Source organism: Pristiophorus japonicus, chromosome 2 (assembly GCF_044704955.1).
Source record: "Pristiophorus japonicus isolate sPriJap1 chromosome 2, sPriJap1.hap1, whole genome shotgun sequence".
NCBI lineage: Eukaryota > Metazoa > Chordata > Chondrichthyes > Pristiophoridae > Pristiophorus > Pristiophorus japonicus.
In genome coordinates, this window is record NC_091978.1 from 9,493,845 (window position 1) to 9,518,183 (window position 24,339).

The window sequence follows — 24,339 nt, forward strand, 5'->3', positions numbered from 1 at the left end:
AGGACACGCAATCAGGACAGGCTCCCTCGCCAACTGCTTCACTGAAGCCAATGATCTGCCACGGCACTGAAAACTTTCCACCCGCATGCCCCGTTCAGTTTCAGGTTTAAATGACGAGTCTGAGGGATGGCGAAGGGAAAGGGAGGTACACGCTGGTTTGGAACGTTGTAACGACAACGCAGATACACTCCCGTCAACCGTGGCTCAGTGGGCAGCGCTCTCGCCTCTGATCTTCGGAGCTTGTGGATTCAAGTCCCACTTCAGAGACTTGAGCACATAAATCCAGGCTGACACTCCCGTGCACTGTCGGAGGTGCCGTCTTTTGGATGGGACGTTAAACCGAGGCCCCGTCTGCTCTCCCGGGTGGACGTATAAAGATCCCGTGGCACTATTTTGAAGATGTGCAGGGGAGTTATCCCAGGTGTCCTTAACCAACATCACTTAGTGCCCACAAATCTATTGATCTCAGTCTTGAATATACTCATCGACTGGGTTTGCACAGCCCTCTGGGGTAGAGAATTCCAAAGAGTCACAACCCTCTGAGTGAATACATTTTCCCTCATCTCAGTCCTAAATGGCCGACACCTTATTCTGAGACTGTGACCCCTGGTTCCAGACTCTCCAGTCAGGGGAAACACCCTCTCATTTTATACAGATTATCTGATCACTATCACACTGCTGTTTGTGGGAGTTTGCTGTGCGCAAATTGGCTGCCGCGTTTTCTACTTTCCAACAGTGACTGCACTTCAGAAAGTACTTCATTGGCTGTAAAGTACTTTGGGACGTCTTGAAGTCGTGAAAGGAGCTATATAAATCCAAGTTCTTGCTTTCTGTTCTTTGTTTCAGTGAAAGATGAGAATTCGCGTGTTTCGCGTGCCAGGCCTGGAATCGTTCCATCCCAAATCTTACTCGAGGTTACAGCAACTGGATTAAGAACACGAGAAATAGGAGCAGGAATAGGCTAAACGACCCCATGAACCTGCTCCGCCATTCAATGAGATCATGGCTGGTCTTTGACCTCAACTCCATTTTCCCGCCTGATCCCCATATCCCTTAATTCCCTTAGTGCCCACAAATCTATCGATCTCAGCCTTGAATATACTCATCGACTGAGCATCCACAGCCCTCTGGGGTAGAGAATTCCAAAGATTCACAACCCTCTGAGTGAAGACATTTCTGTCGCATCTCAGTCCTAAATGGCCGAGACCTTATTCTAAGACTGTGACCCCGGGTTCTTGACTATCCAGCCAGGGGACACAACCTCTCAGCATCTCCCCTGTCAAGCCCGCAAAGAATTTTAGACATTGTAATGAAATCACCTCTCATTTTTTAAAACTCCTGAGAATCTAGGCCAATCTCCTCATTGGACAGTTCTCTCATTCCAGAAATCAACCTAGTGAACCTTCATTGCAACCCCTCTCAGGCAAGTATATCCTTCCTTTGGTGCAGAGACCAAAACAGTACACGGTACTCCAGCTGTGGTCTCACCAAAGCCCTATATAATTGCAGCGACTCCCTCGCAATTAAGGTCAACATACCATTTGCCTTCCAAGGTGGTTGCTGTACCTGCATGTTAACATTCTGTGATTTGTGTACAAGGACTCCTAAATCTCTGTCAATTTACTGGTCTCTCACCTACGAATAAATATTCTGTTTTTCAAATCTTCCTACCAAATATGAATAATCTCACATTTCCGCATATTATCATCATCATCATAGCAGTCCCTTGAAATCAAGGAAGTCTTGCCTCCACTCTAAAAGTGAGTTCTTAGGTGACTGAACAGTCCAATATGGGAATTGCAGTCTCTGTCACAGGTGGGACAGACAGTGGTTGAGGGAAAGGGAGGGTGGGACTGGTTTGCCGCATGCTCCTTCCGCTGCCTGCGCTTGGTTTCTGCATGCTCTCGGCGACGAGACTCGAGGTGCTCAGCGCCCTCCTGGATGCTCTTCCTCCACTTAGGGCGGTCTTTGGCCAGGGACTCCCAGGTGTCGGTGGGGATATTGCACTTTATCAGGGAGGCTTTGAGGGTGTCCTTGAACCATTTCCTCTGCCCACCTGGGGCTTGCTTGCTGTGTAGGAGTTCCGAGTAGAGCGCTTGCTTTGGGAGTCTTGTGTCAGGCAGGTGGACAGCGGAGCTGGTCGAATATGGTCAGTGTGACCATATTATACTCCATCTGTCACCTGCTTGTCCAATTGTAATGTATTTGCTTCATGGGTTCTTTGCTTAAGAATTCACAGCAACACATTGCTATTAAGAACTACCGGTAGTTGGTTTATTAGCAAAGGTTTAACAATCACACGACACATTACCAGTTCATCCACCAGGCTCACAACCACCTGCCTCATTGTGGACACCCTGAACCCAACTGGCCGGGGTTTTATTGAGCTTGTGAACATCACCTGACTGGCTAAGCCACTCACAATGCAACAGCTCTGCAAATCTGTGACCATACTGACAGGTGCATACATTACACCAATTACTTCACCGGTCAATATACCTTTGCAGACTCCTGACACCCTCCTCATAGCTTATCCCACCTCGCTTTGTATCGTCAGCAAACTTAGATATATTACACTCGGTCCCCTCATCTAAATCAGTGCTACAATTTCCCTCAGTGCACCTGGGATAGTGATGGGAGGAGGGCCGCGAGGGTGGGGGCTGGGGGTGGAATCTGCTCACTCGCGACTGGTGCCCTGATTGAAAGTGTGCATTGGCGTGAATGCCAGGCGAGGGCATCACAGCCTCTACTGTGTTGCCTGTGGCAGTTGTATAACAACAACAACTTGTATTTATATAGCACCTGTAACGTAGTGAAACGTCCCACGACGCTTCACAGGAGTATTCTGAGAATAAAAATTTGACAGCGAGCCGCATAAATAGAAATTAGCGCAGGTGACCAAAAGCTAGGTCAAAGAGGTAGGTTTTAAGGAGCGTCTTGAAGGAGGAAAGAGAGGTAGAGAGGCGTAGAAGTTTAGGCAGGGAGTTCCAGAGCTTGGGGCCTAGGCAATAGAAGGCACGACCGCCAATGGGTGAGTGATTACAATCAGGGATGCTCAAGAGGGCATAGTTAAAGGAGCGCAGACATCTCGGGGGAATTGTGGGGCTGAAGGAGATTACAGAGATAGAGAAGGGCGAGGCCATGAAGGGATTTGAAAACAAGGATGAGAATTTTGAAATCGAGGCGTTGCTTAACCGGAATGTAGGTCAGCGAGCACAGGGGTCATGGGTGAGTGGGACTTGGTGCGAGTTAAGACACGGGCAGTCGAGTTTTGGATCACCTCTAGTTTACGTAAGGTAGAACATGTGAGGCCAGCCAGGAGTGCGATGGAATAGTCAAGGCTAGAGGTAAGAAAGGCATGGATGGGAGTTTCAGCAGCGGATGAGCTGAGGCAGGAGCGGAGACGGGCGATGTTACGGAGGTGGAAATGTGGTCGAAAGCTCATTCCAGAGTCAAATATGACAGCAAGGTTGCAGACAGTCTGGTTCAGCCTCAGACAGAAGGTGGGGAGAGAGATGGAGTCAGTGGCTGGGGAACGGGTATGGCCCGAGACCCATGACCATCTTTGGGCGAGATACTGTGGGGTCGGGTGTGGGGGGAGGTGGAAGGAGTGGCCCAAGGAGAAGAGGGCAGAATGGACCAAGCCAAGGTGGTAATTGTTCTCAGGTCGTGGGCACCGCTGGCGAGGCCGGCAATTATTGCCCATCCTTAGTTGCCAAGAAGGTGGTGGTGAGGCCTGTCCTTGAACCGCCGCAGTGCTTGTGATGGTACTCCAAAAATAGTATTAGGTAGAGCATTCCGGAACACTGACCATGCGGCGATAAAGGAACCAGCGAGATATGTCCAACTGCTGATGGTAGTGGAGTGTCTCACCTCTTGACTCTCCAAATTCTCTCTACGAGGAAGGGCAATGTGTGAGGAGGACACACAAAATCTGCAAAAGGACATAGACAGGCTAAGTGAGTGGACAAAAATTTGGCAGATGGAGGATAATGTTGGAAAGTGTGCGGTCATGCACTTCCATCAAAAATCAAAGAGCAAGTTATTATTTAAATGGAGAAAGATTGCAAAGTGCCGCAGTACAGCGGGACCTGGGGGTACTTGTGCATGACACACAAAAGGATAGTATGCAGGTACAGCAAGTGATCAGGAAGGCCAATGGTATCTTGGCCTTTATTGCAAAGGGGATGGAGTATAAAAGCAGGGAAGTCTTGCTACAGTTATACAGGGTATTGGTGAGGCCACACCTGGAATACTGCGTGCAGTTTTGGTTTCCATATTTACAAAAGGATATACTTGCTTTGGAGGCAGTTCAGAGAAGGTTCACTCGGTTGATTCCAGAGATGGGGGGGTTGACTTATGAGGAAAGGTTGAGTAGGTTGGGCCTCCACTCATTGGAATTCAGAAGAATGAGAGGTGATCTTATCGAAACGTATAAGATTATGAGGGGGCTTGACAAGGTGGGTGCAGAGAGGATGTTTCCACTGATGGGGGAGACTAGAACTAGAGGGCACATTCTTAGAATAAGGGGCCGCCCATTTAAAACTGAGATGAGGAGAAATTTCTTCTCTCAGAGGGTTGTGGGTCTGTGGAATTCGCTGCCTGAGAGAGCTGTTGAAGCCGGGACATTGAATAAATTTAAGACAGAAATAGACAGTTTCTTAAACAATCAGGGGAGTGGGCAGGGAAGTTGACCTGAGTCCATGATCGGATCAGCCATGATCGTATTAAATGGTGGAGCAGGCTCGAGGGGCCATATGGCCCACTCCTGCTCCTATTTCTTATGTGACACAAATCAGGAGTGTGATGGAATACTCTCCACTTGCCTGGATGAGTGCAGCTCCAACAACACTCAAGCAGCTCGACACCATCCAGGACAAAGCAGCCTGCTTGATTGGCACCCCATCCACCACCTTAAACATTCACTCCCTCCACCACCGGCGCACCGTGGCTGCAGTGTGCACCATCTACACAATGCACTGGTGGAACTCGCCAAGGCTTCTTCGGCAGCACCTCCCAAACCCACGACCTCTGCCGCCTAGAAGGACAAGGGCAGCAGGCGCATGGGAACACCACCACCTCCACGTTCCCCTCCCAGTCACACACCATCCTGACTTGGAAACATATCACCGTTCCTTCATCGTCGCTGGGTCAAAATCCTGGAACTCCCTCACTTTAAGAATGTTATATGTTTCAATGAAAATCGCCTCTCATTCTTCTAAACTTGGGGGAATATTGGCAATAAATGCTGGCCTTGGCAGCCATGCCCACATCTCGTGTTGGAGGGGATGGTGTTCCTACGGTATTGAGTGAATTTTTTTGTGGTGAAAGACACCAAACCGAAGAAGTTCATTTGAAGTTGAAAAAAAATTGACAAAAAGCAGCTGCAAACTTCGAGTGATGGTACGCAGGTACTATATAGCTGCACACGTCCCTGCTGTTTGTACACGGGTGTGTTATGTGCACATGTTTACAGTCAGGTCGTAGATGTCGAACAAAATGGGGATGTCGCTTCCAATTTTGGTGAGATCTTCAAACCCCTTCCAATGCATTTTTGGAAACTCCTGAAGGGTGAATCGCAACATCTGTCCGGGTAATTTTCTGCTACTGCAATGCCAAACATAATAAAATCCTGCAGAATTAGAGCACTCGGCGTCGAGACTGGACCGTTCCTAATCACAGTGCTCCCTGGATAAACAAACATATTGTTTCAGCAGGGGAGAGGGGGTGGGGGGCACTTGTCTGTACTGAATGGCGCTCTTGTCAAAACTTTGGGTGTTTGGCAAACCGTCGAGAAGAGCGAGACCGGCTGGGTTGATGCGGGCCATTCCTTCGTACAAAAGTATTGTTGCTTCGCTCGCGGGCAAGACCGTTTTGAGGCAAGAAAAACTTGCATTAATGTAGCGGTTTTATTGACCACTGGACGTCCCAAAGTGCTTTTCAGCCAATTAAGTGCTTTTTTTTTTTAAAAGTGCAGTCGCTGCTGTAATGTGGGAAATGCAGCAGCCAATTTGCGCACAGCAAGCTCCCACAACCAGCAATGTGATAATGACCAGATAATCGGTATTTTTGTTACGTTGATTGAGGGATAAACATTGGCCCAGGACACCGGGGATAATTCCCCTGCTCTTCTTCGAAATAGTGCCGCGGGATCTTTTACGTCCACCTGAGAGAGCAGACGGGGCCTCGGTTTAACATCTCATCCAAAAGATGGCACCTCCGACAGTGCGGCACTCCTTCAGCACTGCACTGGAGAGTCAGACGAGAATTTTGTGCTCAAGTCCCTGGAGTGGGACTTGAACGCACAACCTTCTAACTCGAAGGCGAGAGTGTTACCCACTGAGCCACAGCTGACGCAAGGAAAGTGATGTGCTGGCTGCTCAAATTTGTTTCTTTCCACCTTCTCCCCCACCTCCCCGCCGAGATAGCTCTTCAGTGTATCATAGAGCAGCGCTGTGTCAGCAGCAGCAACTGCGGGTGTTCCTGTCGGATATCTGGCCCCGCGCATAGTCGCATGAGCTTTCAGGACCCGATTCACCAGCTCGACCTTTTGTTAGAGAGTGACTGGTGTCGACGTTAACACACACCCTGCAGTATATCCAGACGGTTCACAGGCTAACACGGGCTCCCCAGAGGGGAAGAAATCAAGAGCACTGCTGGAGAGGTACAAGAAAAAGCTTGTTGGCGATCCTTTGTCAATCTTCTAAACTCATATCTGGTGCTTTTGCCAATTACTTTAGAAAGAACAAAACAAAGACTTGCATTTAAATAGCACCTTTCACGACCACCGCATGTCTCTTTACAGCCAATGAAGTATTTTTGGAGCGTAGTCACTGTTGCAATGTAAGAAATGCAGCAACCAATTCGCACACAGCAAGCTCCCACAAACAGCAATGTGATAATGACCAGATAAACTGTTTTGTTATGTTGACTGAGGTACAAATATTGGCCCCAGGACACTGAGAATAACTCCCACGTATTTCTTCGAAATAGTCATCATCATCATAGGCAGTCCCTCGGAATCAAGGAAGACTTGCTTCCACTCCTGAAGTGAGTTCTTTGGTAGCTGAACAGTCCAATACAAGAGCCACAGACCCTGTCACAGATGGGACAGATATTCGTCGAGGGAAGGGGTGGGTGGGGCTGGTTTGCCGCACACTCCTTCCGCTGCCTGCGTTTGACCTCTGCACACTCTTGGCGTTGAGATTCGAAGAGCTCAACGCCCTCCCGGATGCACTTTCTCCACCTAGGGCGGTCTTCGGTCAGGGACTCACAGGTGTCAGTGATGATAGAAACATAGAAACATAGAAAATAGGTGCAGGAGTAGGAGATTCGGCCCTTCGAGCCTGCACCACCATTCAATAAGATCATGGCTGATCATTCCCTCAGTACCCCTTTCCTGCTTTCTCTCCATACACCTTGATCCCTTTAGCCGTAAGGGCCATATCCAACTCCCTGTTGAATATATCCAATGAACTGGCATCAGCAACTCTCTGCAGTAGGGAATTCCACAGGTTAACAACTCTCTGAGTGAAGAAGTTTCTCCTCATCTCAATCCTAAACGGCCTACCCCTTATCCTAAGACTGTGTCCCCTGGTTCTGGACTTCCCCATCATTGGGAACATTCTTCCCGCATCTAACCTGTCCATTCCCGTCAGAATCTTTTAAGTTTCTATGAGATCCCATCTCATCCTTTTAAACTCCAATATATAAAGGCCCAGTTGATCCATTCTCTCCTCATGTCAGTCCCGCCATCCTGGGAATCAGTCTGGTGAACCTTCGCTACACTCCTCAATAGCAAGAACGTCCTTCCTCAGATTAGGAGACCAAAACTGAACACAATATTCCAGGTGAGGCCTCACCAAGGCCCTGTACAACTGCAGTAAGACCTCCCTGCTCCTATACTCAAATCCTCTAGCTATGAAGGCCAACATACCATTTGCCTTCTGCACCGCCTGCTGTACCTGCATGCCAACTTTCAATGACTGATGAATCATGACACCCAGGTCTCGTTGCACCTCCCCCTTTCCTAGTCTGCTGCCATTCAGATAATATTCTGCCTACGTGATTTTGCCCCCAAAAGGATAACCTCACATTTATCCACATTATACTGCATCTGCCATGCATTTGCCCACTCACCGAACCTGTCCAATTCACCCTGCAGCTTTTTAGCGTCCCCCTCACAGCTCACACCGTCACCCAGTTTAGTGTCATCTGCAAACTTGGAGATATTCCACTCAATTCCTTCATCTAAATCATCATCTAAATGATGTCGTGTCTGGCACGCAAACTATATGGCGAACTATGTGGCCTGCCCACGGTGACAACGTGGACCATTTCCCATACCTCGCGAGCCTCTTATCAACAAAAGCAGACATTGATGCGGAGATTCAACACCGCCTCCAGTGCGCCAGTGCAGTCTTCGACTGCCTGAGGAAAAGAGTGTTCGAAGACCAGGCCCTCAAATCTATCACCAAGTTCGTGGCCTACAGGGCTGTAGTAATACCCGCCCTCCTGTATGGCTCAGAGACATGGACGATGTACAGAAGACACCTCAAGTCGCTGGAGATATATCACCAACAATGTCTCCGCACGATCCCGCAAATCCCCTGGGAGGACAGGCGCACCAGTGTTCTCACCCAGGCTAACATCCCCAGCATTGAAGCACTGACCGAAATAGTGCTTTTACGTCCACCTGAGAGAGCAAACGGGGCCTCGGTTTAACGTTTCATCTGAAAGATGGCACCTCCGACAGTGAAGATTTATGTGCTCAGGAGTTACTGGAGTGGGACTTGAACCCACAACCTTCTGGCTCAGAGGAGAGTGTGCTACCCACTGAGGCATAAACCTGCGCCCTCTGGTTACCGACCCTCTGTCAATGGAACCAGTTTCTCCTTATTTACTCTATCAAACCCAGTCCTGATTTTGAACATCTCTATCATATCTTTCCCTAACCTTCTCTCCCCTGAGGAGTACAACCCCAGTTTCTCCAGTCTCTCCATGCAACTGAACTCCCTCATCCCTGGCACCATTCTAGTACATCTCCTCTTTCCCCTCTCTTAAGGCCTTGACATCCTTCCTAAAATACGGTGCCCAGAATTGGCTGCAAAAGTACTCTAGCTGGAGTCTAACCCGTGTTTTATAAAGGAGCAGCATTATTCTTTGCTTTTGTACTCTATGTCTCTATTTAGAAAGCCAAGGATCCCATATGCCTTTTTAACAGACTTCCCAACTTGTCCTGTCACCTTCAAAGACTTGGTGTATACAGCACCCACTTAAAAATTGCTCCATTTAGTTTATATTGCCTCTCCTCATTCTTCCTTTGAACCCATGGAATAACAGATTAGGCCTGTGTATAACCGCTGCACCACCCAGTACGCTCAAAAGTTATTTAAAAGCTCCCCCCAGTGAAAATTATCTGGAGCCTTGCAATTAGTTTGTGAAGTTAGTCGCAGGTCTGGGCTATTTGTACATTTGGTGACTGAAATCCCCGAGGGAGCAGCTGTTCCGGAAAACCTTCTCTCTTCAATCCTCACGGCCCCTGAATTTGCGGTCGGAGGCTCCCCACGGGGAAACACCCGCAGATAAAAGGCCCACGACCTGGCGGTGCGGGGTTAAGAGATACGGAGATTCACGGTTCTGGGCCTCTCCGGGTAGTCGTGGGAAGAGGCCCATGTATCCCAGGGGCACAGGCGGCTCGCGAACGCCCCTAAGGTCATGTGGGCCGGCACTGCCAATGACAGAAGGGAATCCCCATTCATGCTTATGGGGATTCTGTATGTACAGAAACCCCATAAGCATGAATGGGAATCCCCCCAAAAATACACCTACGCTTAAAATAAATGTTAAAAAAAAAACATTACATATTTAAAATTAATTGAAATGGCATTTAATCATATTTAAAACAAAAATGTATTTTTTTTTAAATTACATGTTTTAAAGGAGCTAAAAATAAACTTACCTTATTGCATAGGATTTTTTAATGTACAAATAAATAAATACATTTTACTTTTATGTTTTTTTAAACTCTTAGGCTTTTACCAGGCCTAAGAATTTCAGGGGCATTCGCTGGGCAAATAGCCTAACCCTCTTCCCGGGGATGCGTGAGATCTGTCAAGAATTCCCGGATCGCAAGCTCCGGGTTCTCGCGCATGAAAACCCAGAACTTGCGCGGTCCCGATGAGCGCATACGCACCGCGTACCCCACCCGAAAGGGACCCCAAATTACGGACCCGCGTCTTTGAAAATTTCAACAGCAGCTTCTGAATAATGCGGCGTGATGGTCAGAAGTAAGAAGGTTTGGAAAAAGCAAACCGTTGGGAGACCAGGGGGGCGAAATTCAGTGCCGCCAGAAAGCTGGCGTGCCAGCGATTTCCCACCTGGTTTTTCCACCGGGAGCGTTGAGGCGGGCTCTGGAGCCATTTGCGGCACTTAGTTCTTTTTTTTGCCGTCGGACCGGAAGTCGGTCATAGCCGGGGCGGAAGTGCGGCGCTAAGTCAGGCTGAGGGACGGAAGTTGGGGCGGGATCAAGACACAGCGGGGGAGCGGTGGTGATGTCACAGCGCGTGTGCGTCACCACGCTCTCCTCCGTTAAAGGGGAGAGAATTGGACATTTTTTTAACTTCGGCCACTGGACCACCAGGGAGGGTTTCGGCCGGGCCAGCGGCCTGGCACCCTGTTGGTGGCCCGGCCGAACCAGGAGGCACAACAGTCCGGCCGACATGGAAGTCGGCCGGCAAAAAATAAATAAAATGGCGGCCGCGGTATTCGGCCCTCCCCTTTAATATCGGCCGCAACGCCAGGCAGCAGCGGGATGGGAGTGGGGACAGGCCGAAAATTCTGTGACCTGAACTTGGGTCGGAGCGGCCTTGTGGCTGCCGCAAACAGGTACTAACTGCTCTTAGGGTCAGTTTGACTCGGTGAATGCTCTCGTCTCTGAGTCAGGCAGTGGTGCCTTCGAGCCCCACTCTGGGACTTGAGCTGGTAACGTGTGTTGATATTTCAGTGCAGTATGGAGGGAGCACTGCATTTTTGGAGATGCCTAGCTTCAGACGAGACATTACACCGAAGTCTGCCTGGTCTGGCGGATTGTTCAAACGGATTTCGAGAGTTCTCCCGGCCAAAATTCCTCCATCTACCAACACCACCAAACATCTAGAATTTTTTGAGGATGTAACTAGTAGAGTGGACAAGGGAGAACCAGTGGATGTGGTGTATCTGGACTTTCAAAAGGCTTTTGACAAGGCCCCATACAAGAGATTAGTGTGCAAAATTAAAGCTCGTGGTATTGGAGGTAATGTACTGACGTGGATAGAGAACTGGTTGGCAGACAGGAAGCAAAGAGTCAGGATAAACGGGTCCTTTTCAGAATGGCAGGCAGTGACTAGTGGGGTGCCGCAGGGCTCAGTGCTGGGACTCCAGCTATTTACAATATACATTAATGATTTGGAGGAAGGAATTGATGTAATATCTCCAAGTTTGCAAATGATACTAAGCTGGGTGGCAGTGGTGAGCTGTGAGAAGGAAGCTAAGAGACTGCAGGGTGACTTGGACAGGTTAGGTGAGTGGGCAAATGCATGGCAGATGCAATATAATGTGGATAAGTATGAGTTTATCCACTTTGGTGGCAAAAACAGGAAGGCAGATTATTATCTGAATGGTGACAGATTAGTAAAAGGGGAGGTACAATGAGACCTGGGTGTCATGGTACATCAGTCATTGAAAGTAGGCATGCAGGTACAGCAGGCAGTTAAGAAAGCAAATGGCATGCTGGCCTTCATAGTGAGTGGATTTGAGTATTGGAGCATGGAGGTCTTGCTGCAGTTGTACAGGGCCTTGGTGAAACCACACCTTGAGTATTTTGTGCAGTTTTGGTCTCCTAATCTGAGGAAGGACATTCTTGCTGTTGAGAGAGTGCAGCGAAGGTTCATCAAACTGATTCCTGGGATGGCAGGACTGACAAAAGAAGAAAGACTGGATCGACTAGGCTTATATTCATTGGAATTTAGAAGAATGAGAGGGGATCTCATAGAAGCATATAAAATTCTGACGGGATTGGACAGGTTAGATACAGGAAGAATGTTCCCGATGTTGGGGAAGTCCAGAACCAGGGGTCACAGTCTAAGGATAAGGGGTAAGCCATATAGGACTGAGATGAGGAGAAACGTTTTCACTCAGAGAGTGGTGAACCTGTGAAATTCTCTACTGCAGAGAGTTGTTGAGGCCAGTTCATTGGATATATTCAAAAGGGAGTTAGATGTGGCCCTTACGCCTAAAGGGATCAAGGAGTATGGAGAGAAAGCAGGAATGGGGTACCGAAGTTGCATAATCAGCCATGATCTTATTGAATGGTGGTTCAGGCTCGAAGAGCCGAATGGCCTGCTCCTGCACCTATTTTCTATGTTTCTATTACATGCTTTCTGTGGGACAGTGTTGTGTAGAAAATTGCTGCTCTGTTCAAAAAAGATAAGACATGCATTTCTATAGCTCCTTACAAGAATCTCAGGCCATCGCAAAGCGCTTTACAGCCAATGAAGTACTTTTGGAGTGCAGTCACTGTTGTAATGTAGGAAATGTGGCAGCCAATTTGCGCACAGCAAGCTCCCTCAAACAGTAATATGATAATGACCAGATAATCTGTTTAAGTGAGAAATATTGACCCAGTAACTCCCCTGGCGTTCTTCAAAATAGTGGCTGTGGGATCTTTTATGTCCTCGGGTCCTCGGTTTAACGTCTCATCTGAAAGACAGCACCTCCGACAGTGCAGCACTCCCTCTGCACTGCACTGGAGTGTCAGTCTAGATTGCTGTGCTCCAGGCTCTGGAGTGGGACTTGAACAACCTTCTGACTCAGAGGCGAGGGTGCTGGCAAGTAATTGTTTTGGATGCTGGGCAGTTGAGCGACGTTTGAGAGGTTTGATATATTGGTCCAAGTGTGAGCGTGGCTCCATGATTCGCACTCTCACCCTGCGCTTCGGCATTCGAGACCCACGGCAGACTTGAAACGATCAACCCTTGAGCAAACAGTGGATGAACTGGCCAGTACACTCATTTGCTGCTCGTGGGATCTTGCTGTATGCCAACTGGCTGTCACAAAGCAACAGTGACTGCACTTCACTGCGGTAATTAATAGGCTGTGAAGGGCTTGCTTTGGAACAACCTGTGCAAGGCACTATACGAATGCAAGTTGGCTCTTTCTTTACACAGAGCAGTCCTTTCAGTGAGCTTGGAACTTTCGAAATGTCAACAAACCCCCACACCCCCCCCCACCAAATGTTTTATTTTTAAATAAAAGTTCATTATTTCCACTTAAATGTGTCCAGTGGCTATTTATCCGCCAAGCAACAGAGCATGATGCTGTCACTGGCCCATTCCTTTCCCAGAGTAGACACGGCAGTCTGTAACCCACCCATTCACCATTCCCCAGTGCGATGACTGCTTCTTCAAGCGGATTGAGATTTGGGAGTTGGGGGGGATGGAGGGGGGCACACATTACAGAAGCATCCAGAGTTTGGCAATGGAGCTGGCAGCGGCCTCACTCAAAGACCACAAGGGTGGCATTGCTTCAAATTTAAAGGTGGTTCGAGGTTTAATTAAGGGCAGTCTTGTGCTTCCAACCTGCGGCAGCAAGGAACCGGACTCAACCGCTTCCGCCCCCCCCAAACTCGTTTCACTTTGGACCTGTACAATCATAAGAACATATGAATTAGGAGCAGGAGTCGGTCATTCGACCTCTCGAGCCTGCTCCGCCATTCAATGAGATCATGGTTGATCTTCGACCTCAACTCCACTTTCCTGCACTGTCCCCATATCCCTTAATATCCAAAAATCGATCGCTCTCTGTCTTGAACATACTCAATGACCCAGCCTCCACAGCCCTCTGGGGTAGAGAATTCCAAAGATTCACCACCCTCTGAGTGAAGAAGTTTCTCCTCATCTCAGTCCTAAATAGCCGACCCCTTATTCTGAGACTGTTGCCCCTGGTTCTAGACTCCCCAGCCAGGGGGAAACATCCTCCTTGCATCTACCCTGTCAAGCCCTGTAAGAATTTTGTATGTTTCAATGAGATCACCTAAACGCTCGAGAATATAGGCCTGGTCTACACAATCTCTCCTCCTGGGACAATCCCCCCCATCCCAGAAATCAGTCTGGTGAACCTTCATTGCACTCCCTCTATGGCAAGTACATCCTTCCTTAGGTAAGGAGACCAAAGGGACTCTTTCACCACCTCAGGACTTCCCAAAGCACTTTACAGCCAATGAAGTACTTTTTGAAGTGTAGTCACTGTTGTAATGTAGGAAACGTGGCAGCTAATTTGTCACAAACAGCAGCGTGCAAATGACCAAATAATCTGTTTTAGTGATGTTGGTTGAGGGATAAATATTGACCAGGACACCAGAACTCCCCTGCTCTTCATCAAATAATGTCATGGGATATTTTATGTCCACCTTAAACAGCTGATGGAGTCTCGGTTTAACGTCTCATCTGAAAGACAGTGCCTCCGATACTGTAGAGTGTCAGCTTTGTTTATGGGCTTTGGAGTGGGACATGAACCTACAACCGTCTGATTCAAAGGCGAGAGGCCAACAGGCTGACACATTATAAACCTGAAAGGGATGTGTGAACCCTGGGGGGGGTCATTTTAAAAGTACATAAAAACATTTTAAATTACAAACTATTTCACACTGGTAGCTCTTCACAGCTCTGTGGTATCATCAGTACTGTCCCACCGACAGTGCAGCGCTCCCTCAGTACTCGCCTATGACAGTGCAGCATTCCCTCAGTACTCCCCCTCCGATAGCGCAATAATTCCTCAGTACTGCCCCTCCGACAGTGCAGCCCCCCCCTCAGTACTGATCCTCTGACAGTGCAACACTCCCTCAGTACTGCCCCTTCGACAGTACAGCACTCCCTCATTACTGCCCCTCCGACAGTGCGGCACTCCCTCAGTACTGCCCCTCTGACAGTGCAGCATTCCCTCAGTACTGCCCCTCCGACAGTGCGGCGCTCCTTCAGTACTGCCCCTCTGACAGTGCAGCACTCCCTCAGTACTCCCCCTCCAACAGTGCAACACTCCATCAGTACTGCCCCTCAGACAGTGCAATGCTCCTTCAGTACTGCGCCTCCGACTGTGCAGTGTTCCCTCAGCACTGTTCCTCAAACACTACTATACTGGGAATATCGGCCTAGATTATATGCTCAAGTCTCTGAAGTGGGGGTTGAACAACAACAACTCACATGTATATAGCGTCGCTCAGGTAATAAAACGTCCCAAGTTGGTTCAAAGGAGTGTTATATTTTAAAAAATTGACAACAAGCCACATAAGGACTGATGACCAAATGCTTGGTCAAAAAGGTAGGTTTTAAGGAGCGTCTTAAAGGAGGAGAGGGAGGTGGAAAGGGAGAGAGGATTAGGGAGGCAGTTCCAGAGCTTGGGGCCTAGGCAACAGAAGGCACGGCCACCAATGGTGGAGCGATTAGAATCAGGGATGCTCAAGAAGGCAGAATTAGAGGAGCGCAGATATCTCGGGGGGGTTTTGGGGCTAGAGGAGATTACAGAGATAGGGAGGGGTGAGGCCATGGAGGGATTTAAAAATAAGGATGATCATTTTTAAATCGAGGCATTGCTTAATCAGGAGCCAATGTAGGTCAGTGATGGATGAGCGGACCTGGTGCGAGTTAGAATACGGTCAACCTTCTAAACTCAAGGGAATACAATTTAACTTGCGCTCACATAGAAAATAGGTGCAGGAGTAGGCCATTCGGCCCTTCGAGCCTGCACCACCATTCAATAAGATCATGGCTGATCATTCACCTCAGTACCCCATTCCTGCTTTCTCTCCATACCCCTTGAACCCTTTAGCCGTAAGGGCCACATCTAACTCCCTCTTGAATGTATTTTGCTGTGGTAGAGAAATCCACAGGTTCACAATTCTCTGGGTGAAGAAGTTTCTCCTCAGCTCGATCCGAAATGGCTTACCCTTTATCCTTAGACTGTGACCTCTGGTTCTGGACTTCCCCAACATCGGGAACATTCTTCCTTCATCTAACCTGTCCAGTCCCGTCAGAATTTTATCCATTTCTATGAGATCCCCTCTCATTCTTCGAAACTCCAGTGAATAAAGGCCCAGTCGATCCAGTCTCTCCTCATATATCAGTCCAGCCATCCTGGGAATCAGTCTGGTGAACTTTTGCTGCACTCCCTCAATAGCAAGAACGTCCTTCCTCAGATTAGGAGACCAAAACTGAACACAATATTCCAGGTGTGGCCTCACCAACGCCCTGTACAACTGCAGTAAGACCTCCCTGCTCCTATACTCAAATCCCCTCGCTATGAAGGCCAACATGCCATTTGCTTTCTTCACCGCCTGCTGTACCTGGATGCCAACTTTCAATGACTGATGTACCATGACACCCAGGTCTCATTGCACCTCCCCTTTTCTCAATAAAGTGGATAATCTCACACGTATCCACATTATACTGCATCTGCCATGCATTTTCCCACTCACCTAACCTGGCCATGTCACCCTGCAGCCTCTTAGGGGCGAGCCAGTGTGTAACGCCCCTTGGTTGTCACACTAGCTCTAATTTTGGCTCCTGCCCGATGCATAGTGCCTCGTGGAGCACCCCCTGCTTGGACCGCCTGTGAAAGCGGGCAGTCCGACCTATACCGGCTGCAGTGAGGTGCGTAATGTCCACCTCTGGTAAGTGTGATTGGTTTTTATTTTAATTTTTTTTTACAATTTATGTTGTGGTGGCGTGAGTTATTTATTGGGAATGTTTTTGGTGTTTTTTTTCCAGATTTTCTTTTTTCTCCCCCCCCCCCAGGCCTCTCTCACAACGCTCCCAGGCCGACTGTTTAGCTCGGGATTTTCAGTTGCTGTGCCGGCCTAGTGCCGAGAGAGAGATGTATAACCCCTCCCTTAGCGCACCGCCCCACATTCAGGGCCCAGCTGATGAATTTTGCCGAGACGCAAACTGTTCCCGGGCCAAACTTCACCGCCTCGCGGCCATTACCGCCCCGAAATGAGCAAAGCCGAAAACCCACTTTCGAGACAGCAGAGGAGAAGACTGATGGGTCGGGACTTTTATTTTTAAATAAATAGGGGCGGGAGGCACATACTTTGAACGGTTGTACTCACGGGTAAGTGCGTGAAGACGGCAAAAGTACTGCGCAGGAAGGCGATGAGATCAACCAGGTAATCGCTGGCGTGGCCGTTCGACTCTGCTCTCATCCAGTCGTAGTCTGCCAGCTGCAGGAATTGATCAATCTTCTGATTGAGCTTGGTGTAGATCTCCGCCTCGGCAGCGTGTCGCGAGTCCTGCACCAAAACAAACGCCCAGCACACTCCATTACACACTGCGGATTGGGGCTTATATTTCATGCAGACACAGCACCGGGGCAACCGCCGCTTTCAAAGCGGAAACCAACGACGGCAGAAATATTTACACTAGCTTGTAGAATCTTAACAGCACAGAAGGAGGCCATTTGGCCCATTGTACCTGCGCTGGCTTCTGGAAACTCAGAACCGTTTTCACCCAGGGGGTCTGGAACTCAGTGCCTGAAAGGATGGTAGAGGCAGAAACCCTCACTTTGACATGCCGTAACCTACAGGGCTACAGACCAAGAGTTGGAAAATGGGATTCAGCTGGATAGCTCTTTTTCGGCCGTCACGGACACGATGGGCCAAATGTCCTCCTTCTGTGCCGTAAATTTCTATGATTCTATGAAAGAGTTACCCAATTAGTCCCACTCCCCTGTTCTTTCCCCATAAGCTCTGCCAATGTTTCCTGTTCAGTATTTATCCAATTCCCTTTTGAAAGTTACTGTTGAATCTGCTCCCACCGCCCTTTTAAAGCAGCGCGTTTCAGATCACAACAACTCACTGCGTAAAAAATAAAAATCTTCTCATCTCGCCCCTGATCCTTTTGCAAATGACCTTAAATCTGTGTGCTCTGTTACCAACTTCTCTACCAGTGGAAACAGTTTCTGTTTATTTACTCTATCAAAACCCCTCATAGTGTTGAACACCACTATTAAAACCCCTCTTAAACCTCACTGCTTGAAGAACAATCACAGCTTCTACCATTTTTTCTCTCTATTTGTTTAGATAAAAATATCAATAGTTTAGACAGGGAACGTTTATGGGGGAAGCTGCAATAGAGTTGTTACTGAACTGAGTGAGCTGAAGTTATATCGGAGGTGGGGGCACATATGAGCCATGATCTTATTAAATGGAGCAGGCTCGAGGGACCAAATGGCCTATCCTGCTCCTATTTCTTATGTATGTAGGAGAACAGCCAGTTCCTGAGCACATAATTTAGGCTGACGCTCCAGTGCATTACTGAGGGGCTTTGCATGAGACAGGTAGTGGAGGTCAGGGTTTCGGAGGTGCTGCTGAAGAAGCCTTGGCGAGTTGCTGCAATGCATCCTGGTTCCAGACTCTCCAGCCAGGGGAAACATCTTACATTAGAACATAAGAAATAGGAGCAGGAGTAGGCCATAAGGCCCCTCGAGCCTGCTCCGCCATTTAATAAGATCATGGCTGATCTGATCCTGCCCTCAACTCCACATCCCCATCTGCGCCCCAAAACCCTTGACTCCCTTATCATTCAAAAATCTGTCAATCTCCACCTTAAACATATTCAATGATTCAGCCTCCACAGCTCCCTGGGGTAGAGAAATCCAAAGATTCACGACCCTCTGAGAAGAAATTCCTCCTCATTTCTGTCTTAAATGGGCGACTCCTTATTCTGAAACATCCTCTCTGCATCTACCCTGTCAAGACCTCTCAATCTTATATGTTTCAATAAGATCACCTCTCATTCTTCTAAACTCCAATGAGTAGAGGCCCAACCTGCTCAACCTTTCTTCATAAGACAACCCCTTCATCTCAGAAATCAACCTTGTAAACCTTCTCTGAACTGCCTCCAATGCAAGTATATCCTTCCTTAAATACAGAGACCAAAACTGCACGCAGTATTCCAGGAGTGATCTTACCAGCGCCCTGTACAGTTGTAACAGGACTTCTCTGTTTTTATATTCTATCCCCCTTGCAATAAAGGCCAACATTCCATTTACCTTCCTGATCACTTGCTGTATCTGCATACTAACTTTTTGTGTTTCATGCACAAGGACCCCCAAGTCCCTCTGTACTGCAGCATTTTCTAATTTCTCCCCATTTAAATAGTAATTTGCTTTTTTATTTTTCCTACCATAAGAACATAAGAATTAGGAACAGGAGTAGGCCATCTAGCCCCTTGAGCCTGCTCCGCCATTCAACAAGATCATGGCTGATCTGGCCGTGGACTCAGCTCCACTTACCCGCCCGCTCCCCGTAACCCTTATTGGTTAAAAATCTATCTATCTGTGACTTGAATACATTCAATGAGCTAGCCTCAACTGCTTCCTTGGGCAGAGAATTCCACAGATTCACAACCCTCTGGGAGAAGAAATTCCTTCTCAACTCGGTTTTAAATTGGCTCCCCTGTATTTTGAGGTTGTGCCCCCTAGTTCTAGTCTCCCCGACCAGTGGAAACAACCTCTCTGCCTCTATCTTGTCTATCCCTTTCATTATTTTAAAAGTTTCTATAAGATCCCCCCTCATCCTTCTGAACTCCAACGAGTAAAGACCCAGTCTACTCAATCTATCATCATAAGGCAACCCCCTCATCTCCGGAATCAGCCTCATGAATCGTCTCTGTACCCCCTCCAAAGCTAGTATATCCTTCCTTAAGTAAGGTGACCAAAACTGCACACAGTACTCCAGGTACTCCAGGTGCGGCCTCACCAATACCCTATACACCAAAATGGATAACCTCACACATTTTTCCACATTATACTCCATCTGCCAAATGATTGCCCACTCACTGAGCCTGGCTATATCCTTCAGCACCTACCCTGTCACGTTCTGCAAGAACGTTATATGTTTCAATGAGAATGTGAGTCCTGGTTCTAGACTCTCCAGCTAGGGGGAAACATCTTCTCAGCACCTACCCTGTCATGCCCTGCAAGAATGTTATATGTTTCAACGAGATCACCTCTCAATCTTCTGAACTTGAGCGAATATGGGCTTAGTCCAACGTTCCCTTTAAGCCCTGCAGCTCTCGTGCAGCCGAATCACTGAAAAAATTGCGCCTGCGAGGTACCTTCAATGAACTGTGCACCCAAAAAAAAAGTTAAAGGGAAAGTTGGCCAAGTCTACTCAATTTCTCCTCGTAGGACAATTCCCCCATCCTAGGAATCAGTCTGGTGAACCTTCGTTGCACTCCTTCAATGGCAAGTATATCCTTCCTTAGCTAAGGAGGCTAGAACTGTACACAATACTCGAGGTGTGGTCGCTATATAGCTGCAGTAAAAATTCTTTACCCTTATACGAAAATCCCTTTGCAATAAAGGCTAACATATAATTTGCCGTGCTAATTGCTTGCTGTGCCTGCATGGTAACTTTCTGTGATTCGTGTACAAGGTCACCCAGGTCCCTCTGAAACATGGAAACATACAAAATAGGGGTAGGAGTAGGCCATTCGGCTCTTCGAGCCTGCACCACCATTCAATATGATCATGGCTGATCATTCACCTCAGTATCCCTTTCCTGTTTTCTCTCCATACCCCTTCATCCCTTTAGCTGTAAGGGCCATATCTAACTCCCTCTTGAATATATCTAACGAACTGGCCTCAACAACTTTCTGTGGTAGAGAATTCCACAGGTTCACAATTCTCTGAGTGAAGAAGTTTATCCTCATCTCGGTCCTAAATGGCTTACCCCTTATTCTTAGACTGTGACCCCTGCTTCTGGACTTCCCCAACATATTCTTTCTGCATCTAACCTGTCCAATCCTGTCAGAATTGTATATGCTTCTATGAGATCCCCTTTCATTCTTCTAAATTCCAGTGAGTATAAGCCTAGTCGATCCAGTCTTTCTTCATATGTCAGTCCTGCCACCCTGGGAATCAGTCTGATGAACCTTTGCTGCACTCCCTCAGATTAGGAGACCAAAACTGCACACAATACTAAAGGTGTGGTCTCACCAAGGTCCTGTACAACTGCAGTAAGACCTCCCTGCTCCTCTACTCAAATCCCCTCGCTATGAAGCATGCCATTTGCTTTCTTCACCGCCTGCTTTATCTGCATGCCTACCTTCAATGATTGATGTACCATGACACCCAGGTCTTGTTGCACCTCCCCTTTACTAATCTGCCACCATTCAGATAATAATTTGCCTTCAAATGCACCACATCCACTGGTTCTCCCTTATCCACTCTACTAGTTACATCCACAAAAAACTCTATAAGATTTGTCAAGCATGATTTCCCTTTCATAAATCCATGCTGACTTGGACCGATCCTGTCACTGCTTTCCAAATGCACTGCTATTACATCTTTAATAATTGATTCCAGCATTTTCCCCACCACCGATGTCAGGCTAACCGGTCTATAATTTCCTGTTTTCTCTCTCCCTCCTTTTTTAAAAAGTGGGGTTACATTAGCTACCCTCCAATCCATAGGAACTGAACCAGAGTCCATGGAATGTTGGAAAACCACCACCAATGCATCTACTATTTCTAGAGCCATTTCCTTAAGTACTCTGGGATGCTGACTATCAGGTCCCGGGAATTTTTCAGCCTTCAGTCCCTTCAATTTCCCGAACAGCATTTCCTGACTCATAAGGATTTCCCTCAGTTCCCCCTCCTCGCTAGAAATATTCTGCTTTCCTATTTTTACGACCAAAGTTACTGACTCTAGTAATCTGAGAGCCACAGTAACTGAGGGGGATGGTAAAGCAACCCAAGTGGCAAGGTATAACTGCAATAACGTCAGAGGCATGATATCACGACAGCAACGTGAGGAGCACAATATCACTTCAGTAATTGAGGAGCACTGCATTTTTGTAGTAACATGATTTTTGCTGTCCTAACCTGAACAACATCATCATCATAGGCAGTCCCTCGAAACGAGGATGACTTGCTTCCACGCCGAAAAGGGATGGTCACAGGTGTTTCAATAAAGACTAATATTCCGGGATCCCGAACTACACCTTGAAGGGTGGAAGATGCCTGTGCGTGGAATTTTTAATGTGGGGTGACTGTTGCACACCAGCCACCACACGGGCTTGACAGAGCTAGATCTTGGTCCAGTGGCAAGGGTTACCCAGGACGACTGGAGACCAGCTCTGCTGCACGGACCTAGTGCGCGCACAGATATCGCAGTGTGGGCTGGCCCGTGCTGCCCCTGGGCCCTCGCCTCTTCGGGGCCCCAAACTCTCACCTCTCCTGGGCCCTGATCATATCCCTCTACGGACTCTTGCCGCACCTCCGTCCCGTCCTCGCCGCTCCTGCCCACACTGCAGTCAGCCGTCGCCCCCCTGCAGCATCACGCGCTGCTCCCTGCACTGGTATGCAGCCGCACGCTGCTCCCTCTAACGGCCCCGGCCTACTGATGGTCTTGCAGGCCAGGACCGCACCAATTTCCAGGCCGGGCCACCGTACGCTGCTCCCTCTAACTTGAATAGCCAAGTAGCAGCATGCAAGCAATACCGCCTTGGGGGGAGGGGGCGGTATTGTTAGCACGCGGAAAGCTAAAAGCCGGAGGTGCCCAACAACACGTTACAGAGACTTGCTATTACCTTGAAGGTGGCAGTACCGTACAGCTTGGTGGCGTGAATGGTCTCTGGGGGTACATTGGTAATGTTCGTGATGAACTCCTCCAGAAACTTGCAGGATCGCTCTAGATGCGTTGTGTTGATGATGATCTGCACAAGCTGCAAAGGGAAGGGAAAGAGTGAGCTGGTTAATGGACAATCAACCTTGCCAGGGTACCATCAGGAGCACCTTTAGTAAAAAGTATGTTCGCGGGATCAGGGCGTCGCTGGCAAGGGCCATCCCTAATCGCCCTTGAGAAGGTGGTGGTGAGCCGCCTTCTTGAACCGCTGCAGTCCGTGTGGTGAAGGTGCTCCCACAGTGCTGTTAGGTGATTGGAGCATGGGCAGATACAGCAGGAGCAGTGAGGTCGGGCCGAAGGAGCGACGAGAAAATGTGGAGGACATGATCGGGGCCCAGGGGAATTCAGGGCCAGGGGCCCAGGGGCAGCACGGGCCAGCCCACACTGCGATATGTGCACACTGGGCCCGTGCAGCAGAGCTGGTCTCCAGTCACCTTGTCACTGGACCAAGACCTCGCTCTGTCAAGCCCGTGTCGTGGCTGGTGTGCAACGGCCACCCCACGTTAAAAAAGTCCACGCACAGGTATCTTCCACCCTTCAGGATGTAGTTCGGGTCCTTCATTGAAACACCTGTGAATTCATCCCTTTTTTGGCGTGGAGGCAAGTCATCCTCGCTTCGAGGGACTGCCTATGATGATGATGATAGGGAGGGAGTTCCAGGATTGTGACCCAGCGATGATAAAGGAGCGGCCAATATATTTCCAAGTCAGGATGGCGTGTGACTTGGAGGGGACCAGTATAACTATGCAGTCCTTCTCCGATAAATGCAACATATACATGAAGCCTAGAAGATTACAGCAGAGAAGGAGATCTTTTCAACCCATCATAAGGGGAGATGAGGAGAGTAGTTTTTACGCAACGAGTTGTTGTGAACTGGAATGTGCTGCCTAAAACGGATGCGAAAACAGATTCAATAGTAACTTTCAAAAGGGAATTGGATAAATACCTGAAAAAAGAAAAATATACAAGGCCACGGGGAAAGAGCAGGGAGTGATTAATTGGACAGTTCTTTCAAAGAGCCGGCACAGGCCCGATGGGCTGAATGGCCTCCTTCCGTGCTCTATGATTCTATGTCTGTGTAGCCATCTTGCTACAGCAATCCAAAACTAATCTGTTTAACATCTGTAGTGGGGAAAATGCTTGAAGCTATCATTAAGGAAGAAATAGCGGGATATCGAGATAGGAATAGTGCAATCAAGCAGACGCAACATGGATTCATGAAGGGGAAATCATGTTTAACTAATTTACTGGAATTCTTTGAGGATATAACGAGCATGGTGGATAGAGGTGTACCGATGGATGTGGTGTATTTAGATTTCCAAAAGGCATTCAATAAGGTGCCACACAAAAGGTTACTGCAGAAGATAAAGGTACGCGAAGTCAGAGGAAATGTATTAGCATGGATCGAGAATTGGCTGGCTAACAGAAAGCAGAGAGTCGGGATAAATGGGTCCTTTTCGGGTTGGAAATCGGTGGTTAGTGGTGTGCCACAGGGATCGGTGCTGGGACCACAACTGTTTACAATATACATAGATGACCTGGAAGAGGGGACAGAGTGTAGTGTAACAAAATTTGCAGATGACACAAAGATTAGTGGGAAAGCGGGTTGTGTAGAGGACA

General features: G+C 48.2%; 1 protein-coding gene across 5 annotated transcripts in view; it reads right to left on the reverse strand.

The window, feature by feature from the left end:
• LOC139235688 (exocyst complex component 6B-like) overlaps positions 1 to 24,339 on the reverse strand; it is a 780,151-nt gene that overhangs the window by 202,257 nt on the left and 553,555 nt on the right. For all 5 annotated transcript variants that reach the window (XM_070866730.1, XM_070866738.1, XM_070866752.1 and 2 more), the window contains exons 17-18: positions 22,625 to 22,759; positions 17,141 to 17,320 (exon numbers count right to left, since the gene is read on the reverse strand). In XM_070866730.1, coding sequence (XP_070722831.1) covers positions 17,141 to 17,320; positions 22,625 to 22,759 — 315 coding nt within the window. The remainder of the gene's footprint in view (positions 1 to 17,140; positions 17,321 to 22,624; positions 22,760 to 24,339) is intronic.